The sequence below is a fragment of the Trichoderma evansii genome (genome assembly GCF_050947405.1).
Source record: "Trichoderma evansii strain SZMC 28006 chromosome Unknown GGI43scaffold_7, whole genome shotgun sequence".
Lineage (NCBI taxonomy): Eukaryota > Fungi > Ascomycota > Sordariomycetes > Hypocreales > Hypocreaceae > Trichoderma > Trichoderma evansii.
This window is the reverse complement of record NW_028145199.1, coordinates 345,678-372,417: the sequence shown is the minus strand read 5'-3', so window position 1 is coordinate 372,417 and position 26,740 is coordinate 345,678. Positions and strand designations below refer to the sequence as shown.

Here is a 26,740-nt window from a genome sequence, read left to right as displayed (position 1 = left end):
ATCACCAGTGTATAAGAGAAAAAAAGCACCAAAAAGATTGAAGGCGAGTCACGTGTTCCCATATATTTCGCAACTCAGCAAAGCAGACAAAAGCAGACAAATGCCAATTTCCTTCCTCATAAATCGCTTTCTTCCCTAAACATATGTAAATACAAAAAACGCCAATTCACCGTTTCTCCATCTTTTTTTTTTACAATCTGAAAATAACCAAATCCCACTCCCCCTCAAAACCAGATAGATATTTCAAGCAATCGAAATCTCCAAGCTGTTCGACTCATACTGGCCCGAAAACTCATCCGGGTTCGAAACGTCGTCCCAGTCAGCCTCGTCGATATCCTCGGCGCGGCGCCTCCAGACCGACATCCACTGGCCGCTCAGCTTCACCGTCGCGGACGTGCCCAGGCGCCGCAGCGGCACTGGATCGCGGATGACAATCTCAGCCGTCTGGCTTTCGCCCGGGCCGAGCGTCACCATGGTCTCCTTTGGCGGGGGCCAGGATCGCTTGAGGCGGATGATGGGGTAGTCAAGCGGCTTGTTGTTTGCGCCGCTGCCGCTGCCGCTGCTGTCGCTGTCGTCGTTGGAGGAGCTAGAGCCAGGGTAGATGGCGAGGTTGCCCAGCTCGAGAATCAGCTGGTCAAAGGGCGACTGGTATTCCGCAATGGTGACGAGGTGCGAGTTGTTGTTCTTGACGGTCGCGACAATGGTCGGCGGCGACGTCTTGCTCTGGCTGATGGAGACCTTGAGGCCGTTGAGGGGATCTACTGAAGGCATCTTGTCTGTTCTCGTTCTGGCTTGTTTCCGACTCAGATCTTGGTTCCCTTCTATCCTTCTTTCCTTCGTTTCCCCTTATCTTTGAAACAGCGCCTTCTTCTTTGAAAGAAGAATAAAAGATGGAGGCGAAAGAATGATCCTTTATCTAGGTAAGAGAAGCAGAAGAGGCGTTGGCCGTTTTGGGTGTAAAGCGCAACTCAACTCCGGATCCGGCACAAAGCAAAAAGGGAGCTATTCACGGTATCACGAGTATGGAACCAATTCGTTACACAGCGACGCGCTTCGTGGGTCCCTCTCGCCTTTATATACTTGCGGCCTTCCGAACAAATTCAAATTCAATCTCGGGTAACCCGACTATTAGAGTATAAGCAGCGCCGGTATGCACACACAACTCGGCGACGCATGCAGTCATCAGGCCAAATGCCCATGGACACAAGGTGGGTCGTGAGAACGGGCATGGTTTGATATTCAGACACTAGCACAGGTAAGTCAGTCAGTAGTACGAGCACTGGCAATAATAGCCGGTCGTCGTATGGTAAATCCTCCTGGCGTGTAGGGCCAACACCCTGTGTGTTCCCCCGTACAGTCAGCCAGCGGTTCACGCTGCGAGACTCGGCACATGTAAGACGCCCACTCAAAGCCATGGATTCTGCGCCAAGAGCGGCATGGTATGTACAGACATGGGGCGGCTGTATTATGGATGGGCGGCTATAGTGGCCCATGGCTTGCAGCGGATTCACTGCCACTACTATTAGCTGGGCAAACTGGGGTAATCACATGCGAATGTGCAAAATAAATTAAGTCGCCGTATATTGAAACTGCCTAACCCAGGCAGTAATCCGAATCCTTGCTGATCCGTCGAACGCTGGAGGATGTCGGAATGCTACCTGTGCTCATGGCTGCAGATGCAGGGTCTCAGTGTCTCTGCTTGTACTAATTCCGAGCACTTACACGTAGCAGCTCCGTCGCTTTTTTGCCCTCTCTTCAGCTCGTCATCCTGTATTTCTTGGTGAATCATCTACAAAATCTATCTAATCTGTATCATGTATTACCAGTATATCCATAATCCAGCTAATACGCTCCTTGAGTCTCATCATCATCATCATCACCACCACCATCACTATCATAACCATCGTTACAACCTCAGTATCCGTCTATGCGCGTCAATGCCTCCCCGAAACTTGTCTTCCACCACCCGACCCTCCATCACCGTCTCCCGAACGAGTCCCTCCACATGTTTCGGCTCTACCCTCCCGTACCAAACCCCGCATCCCGCCAAAGCATGTTTCTCGCCCTTTGCATCCGTAAATCCAGGCGGAATATAGACAATTACATTGCCGGCGAACTTGTGTCCTCCAATGTGGCTAATCAGACCGACTCTCGCCACCTTCTTCTCCGGGCTGCTGCTCCCTTCTATCCTCTTCGCCTCTTCACTGTCCAGGCTCCCAATCTGAACTGCCTCCTTGGCAACATTGAACCCTTCCATCTCAAGCTTCTCTTCGAATTCTGTCTTCAGGACAGGTCCCATTACACCACATCGTAAATCTCGTCCTCCATGACCGCATATCAGCACCAGCACATCCTTCACGTCTTGCACGCCAGGTAGCAGGCCCTGAAATGCTTCCTTTCGTGTCAACCGATCGCGGTGTACGGGCGATAGTCCGTCGTGGGCGCTGTGCAGCTTCTCCGGTAGCAAGAAGCCCTTTGCGAGGGCCTTGACGCTGTCGAACGACACGCGCGGCAAGAAGGGTATGTATTTGAAGGAGGGTAGCAGGTAGGCGGATGTTGACTGGATTGCCTTTCTGGGAGGCACCGAGCTCGGAAACGAAGAATTGATGACGGAAATATGGTGAAATGGCTACCCATACGTAAATTCATTAGTTTTGCAGTTTCAAACCATGCGCTCCCAGCTCCCATCTTCACTTCACTTACATCCGTATACTTCCCCCCTCGTCCAAAAAGTTCCTTCAAATCCGCTGCCAGGTTATCACCGCTGTTCTCGTCCTCAATCTTGGACAGCCAATCGTCCTTGCCCGTACACACCACCACATGCTCTGCATATCCGGCCATGACGCCATTCAGCGGGTTCTGGTGGTCAATCTCCAGCCCGTCTGGCATGGCCGGCGTGTCGGCGCATCCGCATGTCGGCGACGGACAGGTGGACACGACGGGAAATGGAGGCGGTCGCGGCGGTCGCGGCGGTCGCGCAGACTTTGAGGCGATGCTTCGTCTTGCATTTGTCGCTGCTGGGAAGAGATTGGCACGAGGAGATAGCCAAGCTCTAGGGATTTGGAACTGCATCTGGTAAGGCGACGATGGCAGCAGCCTCAACGGCGGGTGGAGAGGTATCCGCAACGACATACTGGCGAGAAGTGGCAGAGACGGATGCCAGCGCTCGACATGTTTATGCTATGATAAATCTAGAAAAGAAAAGATTCTAACAAGGCGGCAGTCGGCATGTATAAATCACGACGGGCTCGCAGTGGTAATAACACTAATCCCGACGCTCTCCATTGGCACTGCAAGGATAGTCAAAAGATGGCGAATCGGAATGGGTCAGTAGTAATAGCTACATGAAAGGTCCAAGAGTCTCGGAGACCGAGATGCGGGCTTTTGGCATTTTCTTGCCAGTTCCCGGCAGAACAAATCTCCACCACGGAGCGGCCCCACGGCACTAAGCTGACAGTAGCGGGTTCTAATAGGCATATAAGACGCAAAATATGGTAATGCCTTGACAATCATGGCAAAAATCAAGATATATATATGCGTTACCCAAATTATGTAGTATTAGTCAAGAACAAAATGCTGCAAATATCGCTACCCTCTTCCCCTCTTTCTCAGTATCTGTCTGTACGGAAATCTCTATGTGAAATCACCCATGCCTAAATACACAACACAGAAAGTATGTCCTCCTCTATACAATAAATTCCTTGCAATCTGGATAGTAATCCCAAATCAAATGCCTTTCGTCCAATTTGCTATCCCAATGCCCAAAAGAAAATGGAAAAATAAAAATAAAAAACAGAAAAATAAAAAACAGAAAAATAAAAAACACAAAAAAAAAAAACACAAAAAAAAAAAACACAAAAAAAAAAAACACAAAAAAAAAAAACACAAAAAAAAAAAAGGAAACAACAGAAATATAAGCTGAGATAAGTACCTTACCTTCTGCGCCCCTCACTCTCTCCAGCTTCCCCATACCCCTCATAATTCGGCGCTCAGTTCAGGCTTAGTTGCCTCTTCGATCACAGTATCCAGGGAGCTTGGGCTCAGCGTTGGCCCAGCTCATAACGGTCAAGCTGGTGGTGTAAACCATGGCAACAAGGCCAAAGATACACAGGGCAATATCGGAGTATCGCCAAAACTTGTTTCGTGCGACTGCCTTGTAGTGAAGTAGAGGCTATGATAGATAAAGTCAGTATATTGTGTAATTGATAATTGATATGGGTATAAAAGGGGAGAAAAGAGAGAAAAGAAAGGAGATTTCTTACAGGATAGATGTAGACCAAGGGGATACAGGCAAAGTTGCCTACCAAAGCCACAAACTTGTCCAGGTTGTCGGCGCCACCCCAGGCAATACCAGCGCACATGGCCACCAAGAAGAAGCGGAAGATGTTCTTCTGCCACTTGATCCAGGGGTTGTACTTGCCACTTCTCGTAAACAGCGCGGTCTCGGCAATACGGATAGCAGGGAAGATTTGCAGCGGGGTGGAGAGCAGAATGGCCATCGAGTAGAGGAGCTGCACAGTGTTCACCATGCGGTTATCCTGTGGCAGGTTGAGAAGGACAACAGTTTGCGTCTCAGATCCGTATGCAGCGTAGGAGATGGCACCCATGACGGTGAAGAGAACGGTAATAATAATCATGACAAGGAACATGACTCTGGGAAACTTTTCCGGCTGCTTCATCGATTCCTGGATGGGAATAATGAGACCAATACCTTCAAAAGTAAAGATTGCCGTGCCGATGAAGAGCGTCCAGTCTTTCTTGTTGAACATGATGATATCGGCGAGGCCATTGGCGGCGAGTGTCAAAACATCGTAGTAGAAGAGATACGCGAGTCCTATCAGAATAAAGGCATCTGCAATCAAGGCTGTGAATCCGAGTTTGCCAATGTCTCGGATGAGAGAAAGCGGCAGGAAGACAATCATCTGCAAGAGAATCAACATCGGGATACTAATAGACTTTTGGCAGTCTGTCACAGCCAAGATAAAGGCTTGTAAGTTCTCCGAAGTAAACACGATGTAGGCAGCGACAAATCCAATCTGGCTGAGAACAATTGAGGCAAGGATAATGGCTCGCATCCATTTTCCGTACAGGATGCCACCCATGTCACCAAACGAGCCCTCGACGTTGAGTCGTGTCGTGACCAGCAAAACAAAGCAGTAGTAACTCAGCAGCGCCACACCAATCAGGACAAGGTTACTGAACATCATACCACCGTTGAGGTAGGCACGCGGCAAGAACAAGACACCGGTTCCGACAAAGGATTTGAGCAGCAGCAGAGCGGCGTTCATCTGGCCATTCTGGCCGCTGCCACCACGGACCTTTCTTCTGCGCTTCTTTTTTGAGGGGCCAAGCAGCGCACTGTCCTCCATGGGTTCTTCGTCCTCTTCTTCGCCGCCATCCTCGCCAGATAGAAAGTATTCATTGGGGCCGAGAGCCTCATCGTCTTCTTCTAATTCTTCACCGGCAAAGTGACCATAGATGGACAAGAATTCTAAGAAGCTTGATGTAAACAGGGGTCGACTGCTGCCCGGAGAATCGACACCTCCATAGCCATCTTCGTGGTGTCCAGACGGGCTGATGACATTTCTCCTCAGGTGATTCCTTCGGAAGCCTCCTGGCACTTTGATGGAGTTGATGTCAAGGGTCTCGCTTTCAGGTTCGGGTCTCGAGTGGTCAAAACTCTTGCTACGCTGTAACCTCGTCTTGGCCTCTGCCTGTTCGGTCCACTTGTAGATCCCCCGTGTTACATCTCCACCTTGCAGACGCAGACTCGAGAATTCGTCCTCATGCAGGCCGGTAGTACCAACCCCGAAATCGGCCGTCTGTTTGCCCTTGCCAGTCTCTGACGATGCCTCTGACGCAGGGTTATCCATTTCACTGGGCTGCACCAAATGCCTCTTGACAATCTCCGGGTCCTCGTAGGGCCCGGTGCTCTCCGCTCCAATGCGGCTTCTCGAGTCAAAGGAGCCATAATTTGTCGGTGTAGCAGAGCGGCCTCTGCCGGGAGATAACGGCCGGACCGGCGGTGTGCTGACGCGGGCTGGAGGTGTGCCATATCGTGGCGGCGTTTGTCCCAGGGAGTCGGACAAGGCGGCAGCCAGAGCAGATACGCCAGGGCCTTGAGCGAACGCTGGACTGTCGCCGCCTTCGGGCTTTGTGAATCCGGGACGAGGCGAGCCGCTTCTCATTGGCGATCCACCTCGAACCGGCTCGGCGAGTCTCGCGGTGACTTCTTCTCGAGGCAGAGACGACGAGAATGGCCGCTGCTGGGAGAGGCTAGGCGAAGAAGACCTCGCGATGACGTCCTGCGGTATCCCGCTTCTCGACGGCGAAGACATGGTTGCGGTGATATTCAAGCTCTGTCTAGCTCAAGTTTGGTCTCCTATCGCATATCGGGTTTGATATAGATGAAAAGTATTGATGCTTTGTTTTGAAAAGCGTCGGCGAACCGAAAGGATGCGAACCGCGCGAGGGAGACTCGGTGACAAACCGAAACACGGAAGATTAACGATAAAGCGCCGGCGGCATTCAAGGTCGAGACTCGCGGTATGAGTCGATACTTTGAGACTGTTTTGTTTGCTTCCGCTGATGCAGATTCAATTGGGAGTCTTCGGAAAGAGGAGAAAGGACAAAGGCTGAAAGATGATGAAAGATGAAAGAGAGTGCAAGCTAATCTGCCCGGGTCTCTTTGGCCGAAGCTACGAGAGTGCGTGCCTGTTACCAAAAGGTCCTGCACTAATGACGGACAAGGCCGCACTAAAGCAGCTCAGGTAGCGAGGTACTTGGCTGCTCACCCAGCCCTGGCGCCATGCCAGGTACTCGATAGCGGCATGACTGGACATGTACCTTGCAATCGTCAGGGCTCCAGCCTGCGCCAGCGCACGCAGTGGCTGCTCCGGTCTGGTGACTGTGTTAGGGGACCACACGTACTGGGGACTGCTAGGGAGACATGCTAGGGGGCTCAGCGGTGGGCCTCCGGCGGCTAAGGCCCGCTATGACAGTAAAGATCGGCCCCAAAAGGCTCGATTGGCAGGCTTTCATTGAACAGCCAATACGGGGCGGCGCTTGAAGGGGCAGTTGAGATAGGGCTTGCATGCATACAAACACACATTTGATATGTACAATGCTGCGGTATAATTCAACGACAGTTTCTGGCCAATCCATCCAGCACGCAAGCACTACCGCGGGAATTACAGTTGACTCATCGACATCAAAGGAAATAGCAAAAAAGGCGGGTACCACACCCGCAGCAGGGTGTGGAGGGGTTTACTTCATAAGGGCCCTCGGTCGATAATCCGTCAGCTCATCCAGCAGATAGATAGACTTATAAAACACCCGGATATAAATTCGTCGAGCACGCAATTTTTTTTTTTTGGCCCAAAAATTGGTTTCCAGATCATCTATGCCTTAATCGGTAAAGAAATACTTAATATTGTACATATACTCAGATGTCTAGATGTACTTATTATTGCTCCGCATCTACAAAGATACCTGCCTTGGTGATGTTAAAATGTCTCGAATTGGGGCTTATCGGGACTCTGATGAGAGAGAGCCGATAACGGGAATACGAGATACGAAGACGGCAGACCTGATTCGCTCTGTCTCATATCAAAACGAATCGAAATATTACGTGATATGGTACCTTGGATGAGACTGTTTCATTATTTGCTTTATTCTCTCTCACTTTTCTGTGACGCCGTGTCCAATCCGATATAGATAACACTGACACACAAGACTCGGACAGAGTACACGATGTCTGCTGTGCGTGCTACTAACGCTTATACTACTGCTAGTAGTAGTATTACCAAAGCAGCCACACATATGAGCATACGCAGTTTTCTGTCAGCAGTCGACTTCTTGGCATCCCCGTCCATCCAGCACCAGATCCCCAAGACCGCGCCTTCGGATAAGGGCGGGAGAGAACATGAACCTAATTGGATGCCGGCGATGACAACGGACGCCCGTTATCTGCGCACAGCACAAACAAGCACACAACGGCCAGTCACCAGCATTATCACGAGGCTGACCACACATTCAGATGACTGCTGAACATGAAGCTTGTAGCGGATCATCCTTCTGTATCTGTCCATCCATCTCCCCGCGATCCTCCCCAGAAAACTCAGATCTCGATACTTATGTCACGGGTGGCCAGAGAGTAGCAGATATATGATGCACTTGGTCATGCTGGGCTTTCCAATACCACTGCTAACATTGAATACTACGGGACGAGCCGATGCGGCACTAGACGATGATTGTCCCCGAATTTCTCCGTGGAGATACACCTATATGTATATTATATTAAGGTACATTCACACATGCACGCTCTTCAAACGCCTGCTTTTTCTTCCAGGGTCCAGTCCAGCAAGTACGCTACGCTTCATTTGCTAGCAAAATTAGAGTCAGGGTGCTGTATAAGCTGAAAGGATTCAGTATTCCTTGTACTGGGCGGTGGCTCGGAATGCCGTCATGGCGCGTGATATAACCTAGAGGCGGGGCAGCTTGAATGATCGCCACGCATATGCCTAGCCATCTTTCGGAGACTTCTCTGTATGTCGATTCAATCTGGCTTTGCTGTCTATTTGTAGACCGGCGTTTCATTTTGAAAGGAAATCATAGCTGGTGTCGATGGCATATTGCAGCCCTACCATCGATAATGGCACATCGTGACCACCTCTTGTGGTTGAGATTCCTGATTATAGCTCCAATTGTTAGACGCTGAGAGGCATAAACCACCCACAAATCAGATTCCCCGAGGCCCGCCAGAACCGGCTGAAGATCGCCTTGTCCATTGCTGGGATGACGACGATGCTCTACACCACCATCGCGCGATTGCGGAGCATGCGATTCCCACCTGATCTGTGGTTTCTCACAGCAGAGGCCAACAGTGAGTCTGGCTAGCCCAACACTAACACTCCATACGAGTTTGTAGCGTATAACAGGTTTACTCGTCCGCCTATACCGCTAGAGTGTGCTGAGTCTTTATGCCACTACGAATGATTATGCCGCAAACAGATCGTTGCGGTGTAAGCCTCCATGTAGGCAGCGGCAAAGGCTCATCCGCATTATAGAAGGTGCTTCTCCTGGCCTAAGAAAGGATCGATACGACATCGTACATATATCCGTAGAAGATGGCCATTATATGTGATAGAACATGCATATACATATGCACAAAATGCAGCCAAACTTGATTTCGGTAGCAACTTTACTCGGGAAATGTCAGGCATGATGGCGTCGATGGCTCTCCTCTCTCTTACACGAGTCGCCGCTCCGCGCTCCTCAAGCCCCGCCGCAGATCCCAAACCATTGGCATGACGCCGGCCTTGATTGATTGCTTGATCTCAACGGCGTATTTACAATTTTAGCAGCTAGCTCAGATATTGATATTAACACCGTTGCCCAAATGCCGGGCCGTGTACTTTTTGATGGCCTCTTTATTCACTTACAACCCGCTGTTGGTTGGAGTAGCGGAGAATGTCTATGACACTGTTGTTTTCTTTATATTTTCTCATATCGGATTTATAGCACCTAGACAAGTTTCATTCTTCACGTTTTGGCCGCTGTTGGATTCTGCTTGAGACATTGCAACGTGCAAGGCACCCGGGCTGGTTGGTTGGTGGTGGCCCTCTGGAATTCCACGCTCGTTGACAATACTCGCACTCTTGCCACGCGACCCTTTGGGGTTTACTTCTGAAATCATTCCTCCATGCCTCATCAAACACCAGAAAGAAAAGGATCTTTGACGGTGGCCATGGAGCCCGTAAAGGCTACTGGCGGCGCCAGGTTAGGCACCATATCTGGCGTCTATATTCCTGTATACCTCAACATCCTGAGCATTCTCATGTTTCTCCGATTTGGTCAAATACTTGGACAAGTTGGCTTCATTGGGATTCTAGGTAAGTCACAAATAAGAACCGAAGAATAATGCAACGCTCAATTCCAACCTGTCTCACCATACCAGGTCTTCTCCTCGCCGCATATTGCATCGATCTGCTCACTGTCCTCTCTCTATCTGCCATCGCATCCAATGGAGAAGTCAAAGGCGGCGGTGCTTATTACTTAATCTCTAGGTCTCTCGGTCCCGAGTTCGGTGGCTCTATCGGCATATTGTTCTATCTGGCTCAAGCTCTTAATACTGCCATGAATGTAGTTGGTCTCATCGACTGCATTCGACTTAATATGGGATCTAATTTTCCTCAAGGGTATTGGGCTGGCTATGGGCTACAAACAGCTGCCTTGGTGCTTTGCACATGTCTCTGCTTACTTGGCTCATCAACTTTTGCAAAGGCCTCAAATGGACTGCTCATCATCCTTACTGTGGCTGTCATGAGCATCCCAATATCAGCAATCTTCAAATCTCCATTTGAGGATATTACGGCTGGAGTCAAGTTTACAGGCATCAGCGTCGATACGCTCATTGGAAACTTTGCACCTCGACCCTCTGATAGCAGCTACGAAGGCCTCAAGACATTTCGTGACTTATTTGGCGTTCTCTTCCCGCGAGTACATTCCACATTTCCTTCGTAGTATGACACGTATACTAATATTTATGATAACAGAGCTACTTCGGGAATATTTGCAGGAGCTTCCATGTCTGGCGATTTGAGAAACCCAAGCAAAGCTATTCCAAACGGAACACTATGGGCCACTCTGACAACCTTCATCGTGTATTTCACTGTCATTCTCTCCATGGCAGCGGCCATCACTCACGAATCTTTCCTGGCCAATAATAATGTCATCTCCATCACAAGCTTATATGCCCCCATTATTCTGGCTGGTGAATGCGCTGTTACTTTCTTTTCGGCTCTTATGGGAGTTATCGGTTCAGCCAAGCTGTTCCAAGCGCTCGCTCGGGATAAGCTCCTTCCAGGGCTCTCCGTTTTTGGAAGAGGAACTAAAGTTGGTGATGAACCGATCTATGCCATATTCTTAACTTTTGCCATCGCGCAAGTAGCCCTTTTTGCAGACTTGAATCAAATTGCCACCCTCATCTCTATGGGCTATCAGGTTAGTGCAGGAATCCAAGACCCTATCCTCCTTGTGATTCTCGATGCTAAGCAGCTAACGAATTAAATAGATGACATTCTTTGTTATGAACTTGGCTTGTTTCCTATTGAAAATCGGATCTGCTCCTAATTTCAGGCCTGGCTTCCAGCTCTTCAGTGCCGAGACAGCCTTTTTGGGAAGTCTTTTCTCTGCTGTAGCCATGTTCTTTATCGATGAAGCCTACGCCTCAACCGCAATCTGTGCTCTCATTTTAGTGTTTTTGCTGATTCATTATCTATGCCCGCCTAAACACTGGGGAGATGTCTCACAGAACCTCATCTACCACCAAGTTAGGAAATATCTGTTGAGACTAAAGCCCGAGCACATCAAGTTTTGGAGACCGCAAATCATACTCCTCGTTAATAACCCACGGCGGCAAACGAGACTAATTCAGTTTTGTAACTCTTTGAAGAAGGGCTCGCTTTACATCCTGGGCCACGTCATCGTAACAGACGATTTCAACACAGGGGTTCATGAGGCGAAACTGCAGCAACAGGCTTGGACACGCTATATATCAGAGTTCTCAAGGATTAAAGCCTTCGTTCAGCTAACCATGTCACCGTCAATTAATTGGGGAATCCGAAATCTCATCTTATCTTCGGGCCTTGGGGGCATGCGGCCCAATATTGCTGTTTTAGGGTTTTACAACATGGAAGATTTACGAAGATCTAGTCATCGACTGCGAGTGCCAGACATCCCAATGGCTCCAGCTTCCAGAATGAATCGGCCGCCAAAATCTCAGGGGAAAGCCTATACACGACGCCGCGGGGATACGTCCGCCCGTTTGATGGAAGGCTTCTTACCGACTGACGCAATTCGTACGGAGGATATGATGTCTCCCACAGAATATATGACAGCATTGGAGGATTTGACTCTGATGTATCGATTGAATGTAGCGGTGGCGTATGGATTTGACGGCTTAGAGACGCCTCGAACGGACGATTACAACACAAAGAAGTATATCGACCTATGGCCAATCCAAATGTCCGCTGAGGTTTCTTCTGATGGCAAAAACGTGTTGACATCTAATTTTGATACCTGTAAGTCTGGTCACAGTGCTTCTCCTCATATGTCATCTCCATAAACTCGGGCCCTCTGGCATGACTAACATCTAATAGACACGCTCATTCTACAGTTAGGCCACATTCTCCGTAGTGTTCACACCTGGAAACGGGTATATACACTACGTGTAATGGTTTTTGTTGAATACGAAAGCGAAGTCGACGAAGAGTTGGCACGAGTCCGCGCTCTTTTGGAGAAGCTGCGTATCGAGGCTGAAGTTCGAGTCTTTTGGCTGGCGTGCGGCCAGTTGGACACATACGAGCGCATCATCAATGGCAAGAGTTGTAGTATAGACTGTGAAATCATTGTCGGCGACGCACTGAGAGACGAAGAATGGTGGAATGACCTGGAAGACTTCCGTGGACAATCTGAACCCATGTCAACTAGTCAGGAGTTTACACACTTGGCGCATATCATAACCTCGACCGCCGGACGACCAGGAGTCTACAATCCGCACGAAGAGCCTGAGTCACGGAGACGACGCTCAAGCGTTTTGGATCTTTCCGGTATGCCTAAGAAACCGAATATTGGCTCCTTGTCCAAGATGGGCATAAATATCGGCATGCACACTCATCATTTGAACGAAGAAGTCTTTGAGGACTCTGATTCGGATTACGAAACAAACAGCGATACAGAGTCTATAAGTACGGTGCGATCCGTAACAGACCCGTTATTGCCCGAGTCATCGTCTTCGAATGCTTCACGAGGGCAGCCCTCGCCTCCCGAGATGCGCGGAAATGGCTCTTTTGACACAATCACCAGGCATGGATACTCTTCCAACGGCTATCCCTCATTTACCCCATCATACGGTACCATGTCTGGATCTCAGCCGCTTTCTTTGGCCCAACATCGATACAATTCAGTCTTTTCTCCCACGCCTCGACAGGGGTCAGAGGTTGATCTAGATGCCACCCCTCGAGCAAATGCAAATGGTCGACAGAGGAGCAGCTTCAAAATCGAAATCAAGAGCATAGAATCTTTTCCCAATCTAGATCAGCATGCTATCAATGAAGCTCGTCGCAGAAACTACCAGCCAAGCAGCCCTGCGAAATCTTCGGTCGACCGATATTCAGGAGACGATGATACGTCAACGCCCCGGCCAAGTATATCGCGACAGTCATCCGCCGCTCGATTTTCAAGTCGGCCTGTTCCAGAGATGAGAATCACAACGGAGGAGGGAAGCTCCCGTATTGGGTTCGCTACCACAAATTCCTCGAGCCCAGCGACCCCTAAAATGGACCGCCCATCGTTCTCACGACAATCGTCACTAAACGTTCCGTCACAGCCACTGGCTGGAGCTAGGAGAAATATGGGAGGCCCACGTGCGATTTCGTACATTGAACAGCCAACATACTATTCACGCGCGAGCACAACCAAATCTCGCTACCAATCTCATTCTCGGCGAGAATCCCAGTATCCTAATAACTTTAGCCAAGGAGACGTCAGCCTAAATATCCCAGATCTTGTACAATTGTATAGATCCGGCATGGAATCAGGCAACGCAGAAGGCGCCCCATACTCGACGCAAGGAGTTGCTTTATCCTTCAACGACTTGCCAAGCAGAGCACAACACCTAATCCTCAATGAGCTAATGCAACAGAATTCGAAAGACACGGCTGTTCTTCTTAGCACGCTGCCGATTCCCAGTGAGGGGACGTATATGGATGTGGATCGGACGATTCAGTACCTCTCGGATGTTGAGCTGCTGTGCCATGATCTTCCACCTACGCTTTTGGTGTTGAGCAATAACATGACGGTCACTGTGAGCTTGTGAAGCGATTTACCTATGCATTGTATTCAAATTTACTGCGCAGTTGCGCGGAAGCATCTAGAATGAAAGTATACCTTCAAACACCATCTAAAAATAGCGATCGTTCGTATTTATTTGACTAAGTTATTCGGCAACATATTTGAAACCAGGATTTATCTCTTCTTTTTGTATATAAATAGCATATTCGAAATACAATATTGTTGATATGAACAAACATATCATTAAGAACGATGTCAGGAGTGGCTGTGCTTGAACAGAACGAGCCTTATGGTTGCTTAACCTGTAAACAGCGATAAAATACAAAATTGAACACAGCGCATTGTTCAAAATATTCTCATCCCATATAAAAAAAAAATTCCCCATTTAATGAGAAATTTTATGCTGTACCGCTTGATCAATGCAAATCTCATTACACAGGAAACCCAATCTCTGCTTCAACGCCCCTAACCTCCCTTGAAAATGGGTATCAAAATCCCATGGCACCACAACTCATCTCCTCCTCCAGCATTTGAGGGAGACACTTATCTTTTAGAGAATGATTGCGAATATATATTTGGCACTTGGAAAGCTCAAGCTGGCAAGGCAAGAGCGCACAGGGGACATAACCAACAAATTAGTCACAACGTCGAGAAGATAGGAATCAAAGCACCAATCATCAGCAGCCCTCCGGATCGGGCTTTATGGCCAAAAGCGACGTATTCTCCTCATTCTCCTCACTCTGCGCCAATTCCAATACAGTCATCCCCAGATTCATCTTGTCTACCAACTCAATCTTGTATCTCACCATCACAAATTCACTCTGCGTCTCTTCCAGTATGTTTCCTCTGCTCTGGATATCTGGGAGACAAACATGGCTATACCCTCTGTAGCGCGTGTGAAACCAAATACACAATGCCACCTTGTTGTTTTAGCGAAGAATATGAGTATGAAGATTTCTTTCCTACCAGCCCCTCTCTGCAAGGCGAAGACTCGGATACACCAATTAGATTGGCGGATGAATGTATCTCTGAATGGAAAAAATCTTGTTTAATAAATGATGCTAATAGCCATGCCACACTTGCATTGTCAAGTCAGAGCTCAGTGTGCTCTCAAGATGCATCTGACAGTTGTCCCACGCCTGCGTTGTCATGTTCTAGCTCAGTTTACTCCCAAGACGAATTCGACGTGGATAAATATCTTGAACTCATTGGAACTGAAAATTCACTTATGGAATCCCGTTTAACAGGCAGTGCAAATAGCTGTGCTACACCTGAGTTGTCAAGTTCGAGCTCAGTATACTCTCAAGATGAACCTGAGGAAGAGGGAGCTGAGAAAGATACGAGGGGCTATTATGAATTACCTTGGGTCGCTGATTATTTCAATGAACACCAACATTCGATATACAAAGAATTGGAAGAAAACGTGGAAGAAGACTGCAGTATAGAGATAGATATTCATTACAGGTAGCGATAAATGACAAATTTCCATGGCGAAAGAGAAGTTCAAGAGATATATATTCTATTTTCCCATTGTAGTTGCATGTATATCCCATGCCCCGGGTTGTCTATTTCCCATTCAAGTTCATAACGTCGTCTATATAAAAAGAAAACTCATTTCTACAATATCCTCTTAACAGTCAACTCCCCCTTATTCACACCTTCTAGTTCTATAAAGCCACCAGCTTCTAGCCTCTTCTTCCATTTATTGCTCTCGTATCGTCCCAAAATCATAGTCAGTCGCAAAAGAACGCCGTTGCTTGAAGTATGCTCTTCTGTGGTCTCAGCCAGAGACGTAAAGATCCATCGACCAAATGCCCAGTTCAAGATGTATCGACCGCGCGGGTTGAACTCTGGCTGTGGAACATCGGGGTCAGAGTTTTTGGGTGTAGATGATAGGGTAAGGACAGCTTTGATTCGGTAAGCTTCATCCTTGGGGGCCGCCTTGAGAAAGTTGAGCAGCTTTTCCGTTGAAACAGCAGTACCGCTATCGCCTTTGAGCTCGACGGAGAGCACTTCAACCTCGCTCTGGTGGCTGTGGCTATGGCCGTGATCATGCTTGTGAGCATCACCGTTCGTCTGGTGCTTGTGATCGTGGTTGCCATTAACTTCAGCCTCAGTCAGCTCCTTGGCCAGACCCCCATCAACACCAAATATTAAGCCCATATCAACAAATCCCTTGTCGCTCTTTACTCGGGCCACATCAACATCTAAATCGCCCACTCTATCCAAGCATTCTTCATAACGATCTTCTCCTGCCGTCTCCCACTTATTAAACACAATCAAATCGGTATAGCGCGCTTGAATCTTGGCAGTATAACTCGTATCTTCGTATCCTTTCCAATTCTCAACGTCAATCACGCTGATGACTCCGTCGAGCACGTATTTCCCTGTGTCTCTCGCAATTCGGTTGACCTCCAAAGCCAGAGTAGCTGGAAACGCAGATCCACTCGTCTCGATAATAATGCGATCGGGTGCGACAGTCTTTTCGAGCTCTGCCAGCGCGGGGCCGAGTTGGCCTACTAGGTTGCAGCAAATACATCCGTTGAGGAGTTCTTGCACGCCGGAGATGGCTGAGCTAGAGGCCAACTGGGAATCAATAGCGAGGTCGCCGAATTCGTTCTTTAGTAGGGCGAGCTTGTAGTCGGGATTTTGGGCACGAAGTTGAGGGATGAGGTTGAGAATGAGGGTTGTCTTTCCGGAACCCAAGAAACCGGTGATAATAGTGAGAGGAATCGGGGCCATTGTCGAAGAGCGGCCTCTGTTTGATTTGTCTATATCGAATTGGATAAGAAAACAAAAAGAAAAAGAAATAAAGAAGAAAGGAAGAAGCCAGCAATCACACCACTTATTACTGGGTTGTCATACGGAGAAATATCTCGGATTGCAAATCAGATCGATCTGGGAAGAGAATGAGACGGTTGGCTTATCTTATCAGCGCCGTCTTTCGGCGAGTTTCTACGGTAGTAGCGCTATAGCAGCGCTATAATTGATGTTACGCAGATCAGCCTTGGCTTTAGCCTTAGCCTCCATCTAGTGGCCTTCGGTTGTCTTCAGTGGTTGTCACTTACACACTGATCGCCACGCATCTACACGTCTTCTGTCTTAACTTGACGTCATATTTTCGCTACAAGATCGAGACAAACGACGCCATATATAAGTTCCCAGCCATGTCTTCTTTTCTTCGCAAAAGTCGAGATATCTCACTCGATATCGCAGTTTCCAGTGTTTATGCGATAGTCTACCTCTTTGAGTTTGGCCGAGACCAAGTAGCAAAGTAGTGGGCATGATGCACTCACCACCCAAGAAACAAGACAACCCGCCACAGGCGCCACCATTCAAGGAGCAGCTCGACCAAAAGGCAGAGGAGAGTCATGCTCGTGAGAATGGGAGTGGAGAATCAATCATCGAAACTGTTGTCCATAAGAGTAAGTTGCGTGTTTGACACTCTCTACACTGATGATTAGCCAGCGTTCAGCAACACATGTGAAGCAAAACGCCATGGCTGTACGATTCGTTTCGTTTACACTCTTATGATCAAGCACTAACATGCTCTCGATAGTCTCGCAAGCCATTCCAACTCCAGTACCCGCCCTTGGAGGGTCAAATCCAGATGGCAAGGTGGAAGACGAGGCAGAGGCTGGTCCTCCTCATCGGCCAGAGAACGACGTTCAGATCGAGGAGTTTGTGAGGGAGCAGCATCGAAGCAAGTTTGCCGGAGAGACCTTGAATCATTGAGAGTTCATGGAGGTTCTATGTGGAGATACTAGATAATATGCACTTAATTTAATCAGCTTTGCTTCTTCCCGCTTCAAAACAGAGATGTCTACAGCGTGATGAGATTTTTTGCTTCATAAACGCAGCACATGCTACCATGCATTTCTACAAGCCATTCGCACTCAACAACTCCAGGCAAGCAACACACAGGAGCACGACAAGAGGCAGCCCATGGCTCACACGCTCGAGCGATTCAACTCCATACAGAAGCGTCTACTAGACAGCTGAAGAGATTACACAGGCATTCATTCGTTCAGCTCATCTTCAGCCGCACCTTAGCGCTATAGCAAGGGCGCACGAAAACAGAAAATATCGCCGAGCTTTAAAAGCTGGTATGTCCCCCCTTCTTGGCATCTGCCGCCCACAGATTTTTGTTTCGAAAAACGTAGCGGTAGATTTCCTATATCCAAGGGTTTTACTATTCTGAGCGTTTCCCAACGAGGGGAAAGGCAACGCAACACCGTGGGTTAGCTAGGTGAGGGTCGTGGCAGCTCAGGTGCTTTTTGATAAAGAAGAAAAGAAAAGAAAAAAAAACTAAAAAGTTTGCCGGCGATGGCTGTTTAAATGGGCTGCAGCAATGTGGGGCGATTCTAGGCTTGTTGATGACTCATCACTCTTTTGCTGCGCAGATTGGCAGAAAGTACTGGAGCACTTATGGAGCAGCAAATGTGTGCATGCTCAGATTTACATCTCATGACCATTGATGATAAGATAGAGAGAGAAGATATGAAAATTAAATATTCGAATCCAGAATATCCATCTAAAAATGTTCCAAAGAGAGTCTATAGGCGAGGCAGTAAAAGTGTATCATATCATATCATCATCAAACACCATCCATTCAATTCAACACCTTCAGGCCTTTTCCAAGGAGCTCGTTTCCCACCTCTGTAATCAAGGCCTCCTTGGGGAAAGTCTTCTTCTTTGCCAATACCGTTCCTTCGGCATCCAGAGCGCGAAGTAGATCAGCAAGCTCTCCATCAAGCTTTGTGTAATAAACCAAGTGGCCCAACGCAGAAAGCATGCCCTGGAGAGCCTCTTGCGAAGACTCTTCTTGAGAGATTGCCTCTACAACAGAGGCTGCAAGCTCAACAAGGTCGTCTTCTGGTAGACTTGGCTTAGCCTCGCCAAGCCTTGACCTGCGGTCTGCCAACGCAATGTTGAATAAGAGAGAGGACGCCGCCACGCGGGTATTACTGTGATTATCATCGAGAAAGCTTGTTGATATTAACCGGGTAATTGGCCCGCGAAGATGTTCGTGTCGTAGGATTTCATCCAGAAACAATGGAGTAGAGAAAAAATTGCATGCCATTTGCAAAGTCACAAGACGCAGTGCGTACGGGCACTCGGTCTGCTCGTTAACAGTATTGAGGATACCAGCAACTGTCTTGTGCCCCGTCTCTTCGGCGAAATATCCACTTACTCGAGGATCAAGAAGAGCGCAGCGTATAAGGTCGACCACGGTAAACATAATTTCAAGTGGTAGTTTGGTAACTGACTCCTGGAGAAAGCTAGCCATGTGTCCCATGTTTGGTAAAACGGCATCCAGAGCTTCCCCAGTGGCGCGGTCTTCGATAAATCTCTTCAGCTGCTGAATTTCCGGCTTGCTGGAAACTTCCGTTCCCATCTTGGTCATTAATTTTTGCATTGGAGGGGCCTTTCCAAATAGTACAGGTTTCGCATCAGGATTAGCAAAGGTGGGAAGACGGAGCTTCTCATGAGGATGGTGGGGATGCGCCATCTGCACCAGCAGCTGGAGATTTCCTCGTAGCGTAGCTGGATCGGCGCCAGACCATCTGTTTTCTTGTTCTCCTTTTAGGAATGTGATGAATGTCGGGGTTGCACTGATGGAGTATTGGCTGGCAAGCAAGTTTGCCTGTGGCTGATCGATATCAATCTTGATCAGGGTTGCCTTGCCAGCAAACTCTTCAGCTAGCGAATCGTATAAGGGATATATCATCTTGCACGGCGGACAGGTTGCAGAAGTAAAGTAGACCACCGCGCAGGACTGCTTTGCTTGATCTAACAGAGCAGATAATTCCGCATGACCAGTCACATTTTTCACTGTAGCTGCCTTGGCAGGTGCAATAGGCTGAGCACTCTGCTGCAGCCCCAGGATAGAGCCGTTTTGCCTGCTGGCATTGACCCCTTGTGTAAGTTGAGGCATCAGCATGCGTCCAAACGGCGAGTCGAGGACAGCCTGTGGCATTTGTGAGATGCGACTTGGAATGCCCTTTCCAAGGAGAAAATTGGAGAAGGCATCGGTGAAGTTGTTGCAGTTGTGGCGGAACAGGTCATAGGCCTGTTTTCGTTCGAGTCAGTAATCCTGTAATTATCAGAAAAAATCAGCATTATAATCATACCTCTATCGTGAAAATGGATCGTATTGACTCTAGGTAGTCCCCGATCACGTCCATGGGAAGATTTGTCTTGCCAAGGTGCAGTCTCTCCAAGGGTTGACCCAGGTGCGAGGTGCCTGGAACGATGGAGATGATGCCGCCGTCATAGACATACTCGCGGCCTTGAAGCTCGATAGAAGTGTGATAAACGGCATCAAGTTGGAACCCCAGGAGGCCAAGGGACATTTGACGAGCTAGGCCCTGGGACAAGTCGTAAACAAGGAGGTGGACATCCATCTTGAGCCGTATCTATATGGCTAATCGACGTGCTTGCTGGCAGTAGTTCGCAGAGGCAAGGTGGCCAATCCAACAGCTTGTAGATCCAAGTAGATAAGATTTGAGTATGGGTTGTGAAGATCGCATGAGAAATAGAAAATGGCTAAAGTCTGTGAGTTTGGGCCGATTCGAGTTTATTTATTGAAGTTCAAGGCAGCAGAGGTGTACGAAATCACGAGGCTTCCAGCGCACGAAACTCTTGACGTATAGACAGACCTACCTAATGCTACTATCAAGAGGCGGACTTCGGCTTATAAACTCCGCTGTCCTAAACCCGGAACCTACTAGATATCGCAGACACTGAACCAGGGGCAATGATAATAATACCGGGCGGTTATTCAACGGATTTTACAAAAAATATAAAAATTGCACCCTGATTTTCTATGTTATCTGGCATGCCAACTGTCTTGAAATGTCGCCGTACGTCTATGCGGTCTGCATCCCTTGTGGTCCACACTTTTGCAGCCTACCCTGTAATTCAGATGGATTTTCGGCCTGGAGTGCACTAAGCGGATGACCCACTGACGCATCATCCAGGGGGTACTTTGGCAGCCGGTTTCAGGGGAAAGAGGAATGTGGCAAATGGACTCTTCATCAATCGCGTGCCTTCGCTAGGCTTAGCTAGAAGCGCGACCGCCTATAGCGTCAGTGACACTGTGGTTAAAAACGGCCTGTGGTGGATGCGGAAAGTACTGCTCCATGCAAATTATACGCATAAGGTACCTAGTATTTGCCCCTCCACCCTGCAGAAGATTTGTTTGGTCTCCTTTTTTTTCCACTCCAGATCATTTCCAGACTCCAGCAATGTCCGCTTAGATCCTGGTAATGTTACTTTCTGCCGTTTCCCACCTGATAAGCCTTGTTTGTTCCACCATCCAACTGTCCTCCAGTCATTCTCTTGACTTTGGTTTCTAGACCTTCATTTTTTTCTTTTTCCTTTCTTCTCCCATCCCTTCCGCTCTTTAATGCGTCACGGCGTCTCTCATTGATCGCCCTGCGGCCTGATGAGGAGAACTTCGGTGTCGCTGCCCACGAAGCAAGTTGCCTACGATCCCCACGAAAAGACCGATCGATACCACCCGAGCCAACGAAAGCAAGGCCTGTTTGCTAGCATGAAGGACACTATGCTGTCGCAGTCTCAGAAGTCGCGATGGCTTAAGACCGGCACGCTGGTTCTGATTCTGTTCTGCCTGTTCTACTGGCTGTCACCAACCGGCGTTGAGGTATACAATAAGAGCCCTCTGGGCAGTGAAGCAGGCTCTGTGAGCAAAACTCCCGCTTCTGAACCCGCTTCTGCTCCCGCTGCTCCCGTCGCCAATGTCCCTGCCGCTTCCAACAAGGATACCACCTCTAGCAAAGATACCGCCGCTGCTGGCAACGGCGCTCCCAACAGTGGCCAGTCTCCCACCGACTCTTCTTACGGTACCGATAAGTGCTCCAAGTCGTACTCCAAGGACAAGCCCATCGTTCAGTATGTCCTCATGATCGATGCCGGCAGCACTGGCTCCCGAATCCACGTCTACAAGTTCAACAACTGCGGCCCCATTCCCGAGCTGGAGAAGGAGGAGTTCAAGATGACTGAGAAATCCGTCGGTGGCTTGAGCGCCTTCAAGAACGACCCCGTGGGCGCTGCCAAGAGTCTTGATGCTCTCATGGCTGTGGCCATGGAACACGTCCCTGATGCGTTGAAGAAGTGCTCTCCTGTTGCTGTCAAGGCTACTGCTGGCTTGCGTTTGATTGGAAAGGAACTTGCCGATGCCATCTTGACTGAGGTCAGACGACACCTGGAGGAGGACTACCCCTTCCCCGTCGTCTCTGCCGAACAGAATGGTGTTGCCATCATGGACGGCTCGGACGAAGGTGTTTATGCTTGGATCACTACCAACTACCTGCTTGGCAAGATTGGCGGCCCTGACAAGAGCGAGACCGCTGCTGTCTTCGATCTCGGTGGTGGTTCTACCCAAATTGTCTTTGAGCCTACCTTCAAGGGAGCCCCAGGCGGTGGCATGCCTGAGAAGCTGGCTCCTGGAGACCACAAGTACGAGCTTGACTTTGGTGGCCACAAATTCGACCTCTACCAGCACTCTCACCTTGGCTATGGCTTGATGTCTGCTCGCAAGGCTCTCCACTCTGCCCTGATCGATGATTTGGCCACGTCCAAGAAGGATGACCAAACCTGGATGAGCTCAACGATTGTGCACCCCTGTATCGCTCCTGGCACCACCAAGCAAATTGATGTCGAGGTCAATGGTGGCGAGGCGCAAAGCTTCAACTTCACCGGTCCCTCCTCACCTTCCCCTGCTCAGTGCCGTAACCTGGCTGAGAAGATCTTGAAGAAGGAAGCTGACTGCAAGCTTGCTCCTTGCTCTTTCAACGGTGTTCACCAGCCTGCCCTGTCCAAGACTTTTGCCAAGGAGGACGTCTACATCTTCTCCTACTTCTACGACCGCACCAAGCCCCTCGGCATGCCCGACTCTTTCACTCTCCGCGAGATGCATGATCTTGCCGACAAGGTCTGTGCTGGCAAGGACTCCTGGGATGTCTTTTCCAGCGTCCCTGGTGCGTTGGAGGAGCTTGAGGACCGTCCCGAGCACTGCTTGGATTTGAACTTTATGATGGCGCTACTGCACACTGGATATGAGATGCCTATTGACCGTGAGGTCAAGATCGCCAAGAAGATCAAGGGTAACGAGCTGGGCTGGTGCCTTGGTGCTAGGTAAGAATTCACAGTCTTGCGTTTTTAATGTTTTGATAACTAATGATTTTTTTAGTCTGCCACTTTTGGCTCCTGGCTCAGGCTGGCAGTGCAAGGTCAAGGAGGTTTCATAAAAGACTTCCATAGCACTTATTAGGCGTTTTATGAATAAAAGGGTTCACGATGAGTCGGTTGTTAGAATAATCGCAAAGCATATTATTGTATGACGCCTACGCTGTTGAGGGAAATTATAATTCGGAATTGGAGGTGGGCATTATTAATATGGTGTTTGATGCGATTGGAATCCGGAACTTCTATCTACTTATATATATATATACATGGGGAATTATGGGCCTGGATTTTTTCTGGTAACAGGCCGGTTGTAAAACAAGAATACAAAGTTAATATGATATGTTTCAAAGAGGCGCAGTCACCATCTCCAAAACCTCTTCCACCACCTCCTCGGGTCCAACGCCTTCTAATAGAGCTTCCACAGCTTCCAGCTGGCTCCCCCACTGCATGCTCCTCTCCTTTTCTGGCTCGGTAATACGAATTCGGTGGAGATAGACTTTCCTCACAGCTAGTCCAATAAGAGCAGGCGTCACATAATCAAGCTTGTGTAAAGGAGCAAGACTCTTGACGAGCTGGTGGAGATGCTTGGTCGCTGCGGGTGTGATGCCGCCCTCGACGGCTCGGTGCATTCGGAGGAAGGACACAATGTTCATCTGGTATCGGAGTATGTCGATATCGATTCGGACTCCCTGGCTCAACTTTGCGAGTTGACTAATTTCCTGTAGATATGCTTGTTAAAATTATGGCAAAATAAAAGTAGATATATGTGAGCTTACTATATCTGATATCAAAGCTGTTGACGGCGTTGAGCCGTCTGAGGCCTTCTTTACAACGCTCTCCGTAGACGCCGTCTCACTTTCCGGATCATTGTTCCGACCTTCGGATTCGTCTAGATTTACGTATCCATCGTCTGGATTATGCCAATGGGCAATAGAAAAGAAGTCATTGAGATGCGGCGTAACGTGCGCCTCGCCACCGCTCGCAGCCCCTACGACGGGTATAAAGACAAATTGCTTCGGCGCGGCTTGCACCGACGTGCGCGTAAAGATGCGTCTTGTGCGTAGTAGTTCGAGGGCCTGGATCTGGACGACTCGCGGGGCGCGATCGAGGTTCTTGGCGATGACAAAGTGGGCAATCTGAGGAGAAGGGAGGGAGGCCAGGGGGGAGAGCGGCACGGAGGTTCGGTGATTCGAGTGCGAGTGCGAGTGCGAACTGAGAGCGAAATAATCTGTTCGAGCAAAGGGCGAGGCGGAACGGCCGGGAGTGTTAAGAGGAGGCTGTTGGGGTTGGAGGAGTAGAGCTGAGGCGAAGTCTTCGAGCGTGGTGGACGGATGGCAGTCGACGACGACAGGTTTGAGGCTGAATGTCTTGCGTGCTACCTACGCGGCGGATTGATTGTGATTGTCAGTTTCACATTCCTCGTGTAGAACAATGGGGCGTAGTAGTTGTCGTAGTATCAAAGGCTGCATACCAGTTGGAGCTCCTGCACCAGGTCATCAATGGCAGCTGATGGAGTGCTAATCAAGACGTGCTCCCGATTGATGAGACACAGCAAGACGGCCAGCTCCAGGTCGCTCAAGCTGTGAACCTTGTCCAGCAGATCTTCATCCGCCATCGCAAAGCGCCAGGAGCGTCCCCAGGTCCATCGGCATGAAGACGAGTGGAGGGACTTGTTGTGTGCTTTTTAGAAGCGGGAGATGGGTGTTAGAGGATGCATCATCGCATCTGTTTTGGGATGGCAAGCGACATTGCATGTACCTTGATTGGAAGAGGGTCGCGGAGGTACAAGGTACAGTACCAGTGGATGGCCTAAAGTCTGCGACCACTCAACTCTAATCCCCTATATTTATCAAGCATAATTCATAAAAATCTCTATATTTTAAGCATAATAACAGTTCAAGTACCCATAAATGCATTTACGGGTTTAAAGTACTTTGATGATTTTCTTGTAATATTTTATGATTTTTTAAAACGTACGAGTTTTGGATCAAATGTATACTGCTGCATTAAGTACTTCAGCTATATTAGGCGCCTGCTTTATGCATGGGGCTAAGCTGGAAACACTCCCCAAGCGCTGTTAGCGGCTCTCCCGCTGTTACGACACCCAAACCTCTGCCCGGATAGGCACCTACTAATAGGTACCGCCGCTAAAGCCAAAAACGTTGCCCGCCCGCCAACAAACCAAGAAGCCCAGCCAGCCTCGCCCATTGAAGCCTGCCTGAGGAAAAGCCTCCACGACTCATACGGTCTCGTGACGTCTACGACAATCGCTGCTATAATACAGCAGGCAACTCTTTTTCTACACATCTCCCGCTTTCGCTACGCCGACAGAAGCCATTTCAAAGGTCGTCTTTGTTCGTTGCGACCGTTCGTTTGTCTTTTGGTTGATCCGTATCACGTCATTGCAGCGGCGAGCGTGGCCACCGATAACCAGTCAAGATGTCTTCGCGCAACAAGAAGGTCCTTCTCAAGGTATGTGAGCCCTGCCGCAGGTGCCGGCGCAGCGCTGGATGGCTACGATACTGAACTTGCTTCTTTCGATAGGTCATCATCCTTGGAGATAGCGGTGTGGGCAAGACGAGTTTGATGAATCAATATGTACGCACATTCTTCCTACGATATCCGATCCATCGCCACCACATACGAGTACGATTTATTGACGAAATACCCTTTGCTGGTTTATTTTAGGTCAACAAAAAGTTTAGCGCAAGCTACAAGGCCACTATCGGCGCCGATTTCCTAACGCGAGAGGTCTTGGTGGACGACCGACAAGTTACGATGCAGGTATGAGGCGTTTCGGGACAAAAGAAGAGCCAAGAGGGACGGTTACTGATGCACTAGACAGCTCTGGGACACTGCTGGACAGGAGCGATTCCAGTCACTGGGCGTTGCGTTCTACAGAGGAGCCGACTGCTGTGTCCTCGTATACGATGTCAACAACTCCAAGAGTTTCGAGGCGCTGGACAGCTGGCGAGACGAGTTCCTGATCCAGGCTTCTCCGCGGGATCCCCCCAACTTCCCCTTTGTAAGTGCAGTGGCTATGGTAGCCCGTGATCTAGGCGCACATGCTAATTGTATCGCAGGTTGTTCTTGGAAACAAGATTGATGTGGAGGAGAGCAAGCGAGTGGTGAGTCAAGGCTTTGTAGAAGGCAAATATGGGTAGCTAACATGGGCCAGATTTCGACCAAGCGAGCCATGACTTTCTGTCAATCCAAGGGCGATATCCCATACTTTGAGACTAGTGCAAAGGAGGCCATCAACATTGACCAGGCATTTGAGGGTATGCACGCACACTTTGACGACGGTAACGGTGTTCCAGTTGAAGGCTAACGAAATGCTAGTTATTGCTCGAAATGCCTTGGCTCAAGAAGAGTCTGAGGAATACAGTGGAGATTTTGATGATCCCATCAATATCCACATCGACAACGACCGTGATGGATGTGCTTGCTAAATGGAAAGAGACGACAAGGTTGATTGGATGAATACAAACTAGTCGGAGAAAGGGCATGGATAATCAGAGACAACGAACATACCCGGCTACGGAGCTGATGCATTTTCTTATCGACTGGAAGCAGAGTACGGAGAAACGAGGCCATGCCGGTGTTTGCGCGGGTAGTAATTTGTTTTTTTCTTTTTCCTCTTTTTTTGCGTCAGGGTTGATTTTTTTTTTCT

General features: G+C 48.9%; 11 protein-coding genes across 11 annotated transcripts; 5 read left to right on the top strand and 6 right to left on the bottom strand.

Moving 5' to 3' along the window:
- Positions 1 to 60: 60 nt before the first annotated feature.
- On the bottom strand, positions 61 to 984 carry GGI43DRAFT_343005 (uncharacterized protein). Its single transcript, XM_083202159.1, has 2 exons — positions 918 to 984; positions 61 to 826 (listed from the first exon to the last, which is right to left on the bottom strand). Exon 2 carries the CDS (start codon positions 769 to 771, stop codon positions 244 to 246), a length of 528 nt encoding a protein of 175 aa, XP_083061589.1. The 5' UTR covers positions 772 to 826; positions 918 to 984; the 3' UTR covers positions 61 to 243.
- Positions 985 to 1,699: 715 nt separating this feature from the next.
- Positions 1,700 to 3,229, bottom strand: GGI43DRAFT_343035 (sucrase/ferredoxin-like domain-containing protein). Its single transcript, XM_083202161.1, has 2 exons — positions 2,704 to 3,229; positions 1,700 to 2,629 (listed from the first exon to the last, which is right to left on the bottom strand). Exons 1-2 carry the CDS (start codon positions 3,130 to 3,132, stop codon positions 1,907 to 1,909), a joined length of 1,152 nt encoding a protein of 383 aa, XP_083061588.1. The 5' UTR covers positions 3,133 to 3,229; the 3' UTR covers positions 1,700 to 1,906.
- Positions 3,230 to 3,856: 627 nt separating this feature from the next.
- On the bottom strand, positions 3,857 to 6,883 carry GGI43DRAFT_402162 (transmembrane amino acid transporter protein-domain-containing protein). Its single transcript, XM_083205654.1, has 2 exons — positions 4,263 to 6,883; positions 3,857 to 4,171 (listed from the first exon to the last, which is right to left on the bottom strand). The coding sequence occupies exons 1-2, from the start codon at positions 6,336 to 6,338 to the stop codon at positions 4,001 to 4,003; spliced, it is 2,247 nt and encodes a 748-aa protein (XP_083061587.1). The 5' UTR covers positions 6,339 to 6,883; the 3' UTR covers positions 3,857 to 4,000.
- Positions 6,884 to 9,151: 2,268 nt separating this feature from the next.
- Positions 9,152 to 13,937, top strand: GGI43DRAFT_342935 (amino acid permease-domain-containing protein). Its single transcript, XM_083202158.1, has 5 exons — positions 9,152 to 9,893; positions 9,959 to 10,496; positions 10,557 to 11,004; positions 11,075 to 12,083; positions 12,162 to 13,937. The coding sequence occupies exons 1-5, from the start codon at positions 9,704 to 9,706 to the stop codon at positions 13,877 to 13,879; spliced, it is 3,903 nt and encodes a 1,300-aa protein (XP_083061586.1). The 5' UTR covers positions 9,152 to 9,703; the 3' UTR covers positions 13,880 to 13,937.
- Positions 13,938 to 14,245: 308 nt separating this feature from the next.
- Positions 14,246 to 15,350, top strand: GGI43DRAFT_402156 (uncharacterized protein). The gene has a single exon (XM_083205653.1). It carries the CDS (start codon positions 14,336 to 14,338, stop codon positions 15,320 to 15,322), a length of 987 nt encoding a protein of 328 aa, XP_083061585.1. The 5' UTR covers positions 14,246 to 14,335; the 3' UTR covers positions 15,323 to 15,350.
- Positions 15,286 to 16,867, bottom strand: GGI43DRAFT_342913 (CobW/HypB/UreG, nucleotide-binding domain-containing protein). Its single transcript, XM_083202157.1, has one exon. It carries the CDS (start codon positions 16,594 to 16,596, stop codon positions 15,472 to 15,474), a length of 1,125 nt encoding a protein of 374 aa, XP_083061584.1. The 5' UTR covers positions 16,597 to 16,867; the 3' UTR covers positions 15,286 to 15,471.
- Positions 16,868 to 18,028, top strand: GGI43DRAFT_342854 (uncharacterized protein). The gene is made up of 2 exons (XM_083202156.1): positions 16,868 to 17,279; positions 17,414 to 18,028. The coding sequence occupies exons 1-2, from the start codon at positions 17,138 to 17,140 to the stop codon at positions 17,587 to 17,589; spliced, it is 318 nt and encodes a 105-aa protein (XP_083061583.1). The 5' UTR covers positions 16,868 to 17,137; the 3' UTR covers positions 17,590 to 18,028.
- A 97-nt stretch (positions 18,029 to 18,125) lies between these two features.
- GGI43DRAFT_402152 (PUL domain-containing protein) lies at positions 18,126 to 20,722 on the bottom strand. The gene is made up of 3 exons (XM_083205652.1): positions 20,521 to 20,722; positions 19,989 to 20,403; positions 18,126 to 19,927 (listed from the first exon to the last, which is right to left on the bottom strand). The coding sequence occupies exons 2-3, from the start codon at positions 20,259 to 20,261 to the stop codon at positions 18,467 to 18,469; spliced, it is 1,734 nt and encodes a 577-aa protein (XP_083061582.1). The 5' UTR covers positions 20,262 to 20,403; positions 20,521 to 20,722; the 3' UTR covers positions 18,126 to 18,466.
- Positions 20,723 to 21,210: 488 nt separating this feature from the next.
- Positions 21,211 to 23,270, top strand: GGI43DRAFT_342823 (guanosine diphosphatase). The gene is made up of 2 exons (XM_083202154.1): positions 21,211 to 23,016; positions 23,072 to 23,270. The coding sequence occupies exons 1-2, from the start codon at positions 21,305 to 21,307 to the stop codon at positions 23,127 to 23,129; spliced, it is 1,770 nt and encodes a 589-aa protein (XP_083061581.1). The 5' UTR covers positions 21,211 to 21,304; the 3' UTR covers positions 23,130 to 23,270.
- Positions 23,072 to 24,908, bottom strand: GGI43DRAFT_342826 (uncharacterized protein). The gene is made up of 3 exons (XM_083202155.1): positions 24,539 to 24,908; positions 23,844 to 24,446; positions 23,072 to 23,786 (listed from the first exon to the last, which is right to left on the bottom strand). The coding sequence occupies exons 1-3, from the start codon at positions 24,680 to 24,682 to the stop codon at positions 23,412 to 23,414; spliced, it is 1,122 nt and encodes a 373-aa protein (XP_083061580.1). The 5' UTR covers positions 24,683 to 24,908; the 3' UTR covers positions 23,072 to 23,411.
- A 240-nt stretch (positions 24,909 to 25,148) lies between these two features.
- GGI43DRAFT_342620 (Rab family GTPase YPT7) lies at positions 25,149 to 26,726 on the top strand. The gene is made up of 7 exons (XM_083202153.1): positions 25,149 to 25,539; positions 25,612 to 25,665; positions 25,756 to 25,851; positions 25,913 to 26,092; positions 26,151 to 26,195; positions 26,246 to 26,348; positions 26,410 to 26,726. The coding sequence occupies exons 1-7, from the start codon at positions 25,507 to 25,509 to the stop codon at positions 26,517 to 26,519; spliced, it is 621 nt and encodes a 206-aa protein (XP_083061579.1). The 5' UTR covers positions 25,149 to 25,506; the 3' UTR covers positions 26,520 to 26,726.
- The last annotated feature ends 14 nt before the right edge of the window (positions 26,727 to 26,740 follow it).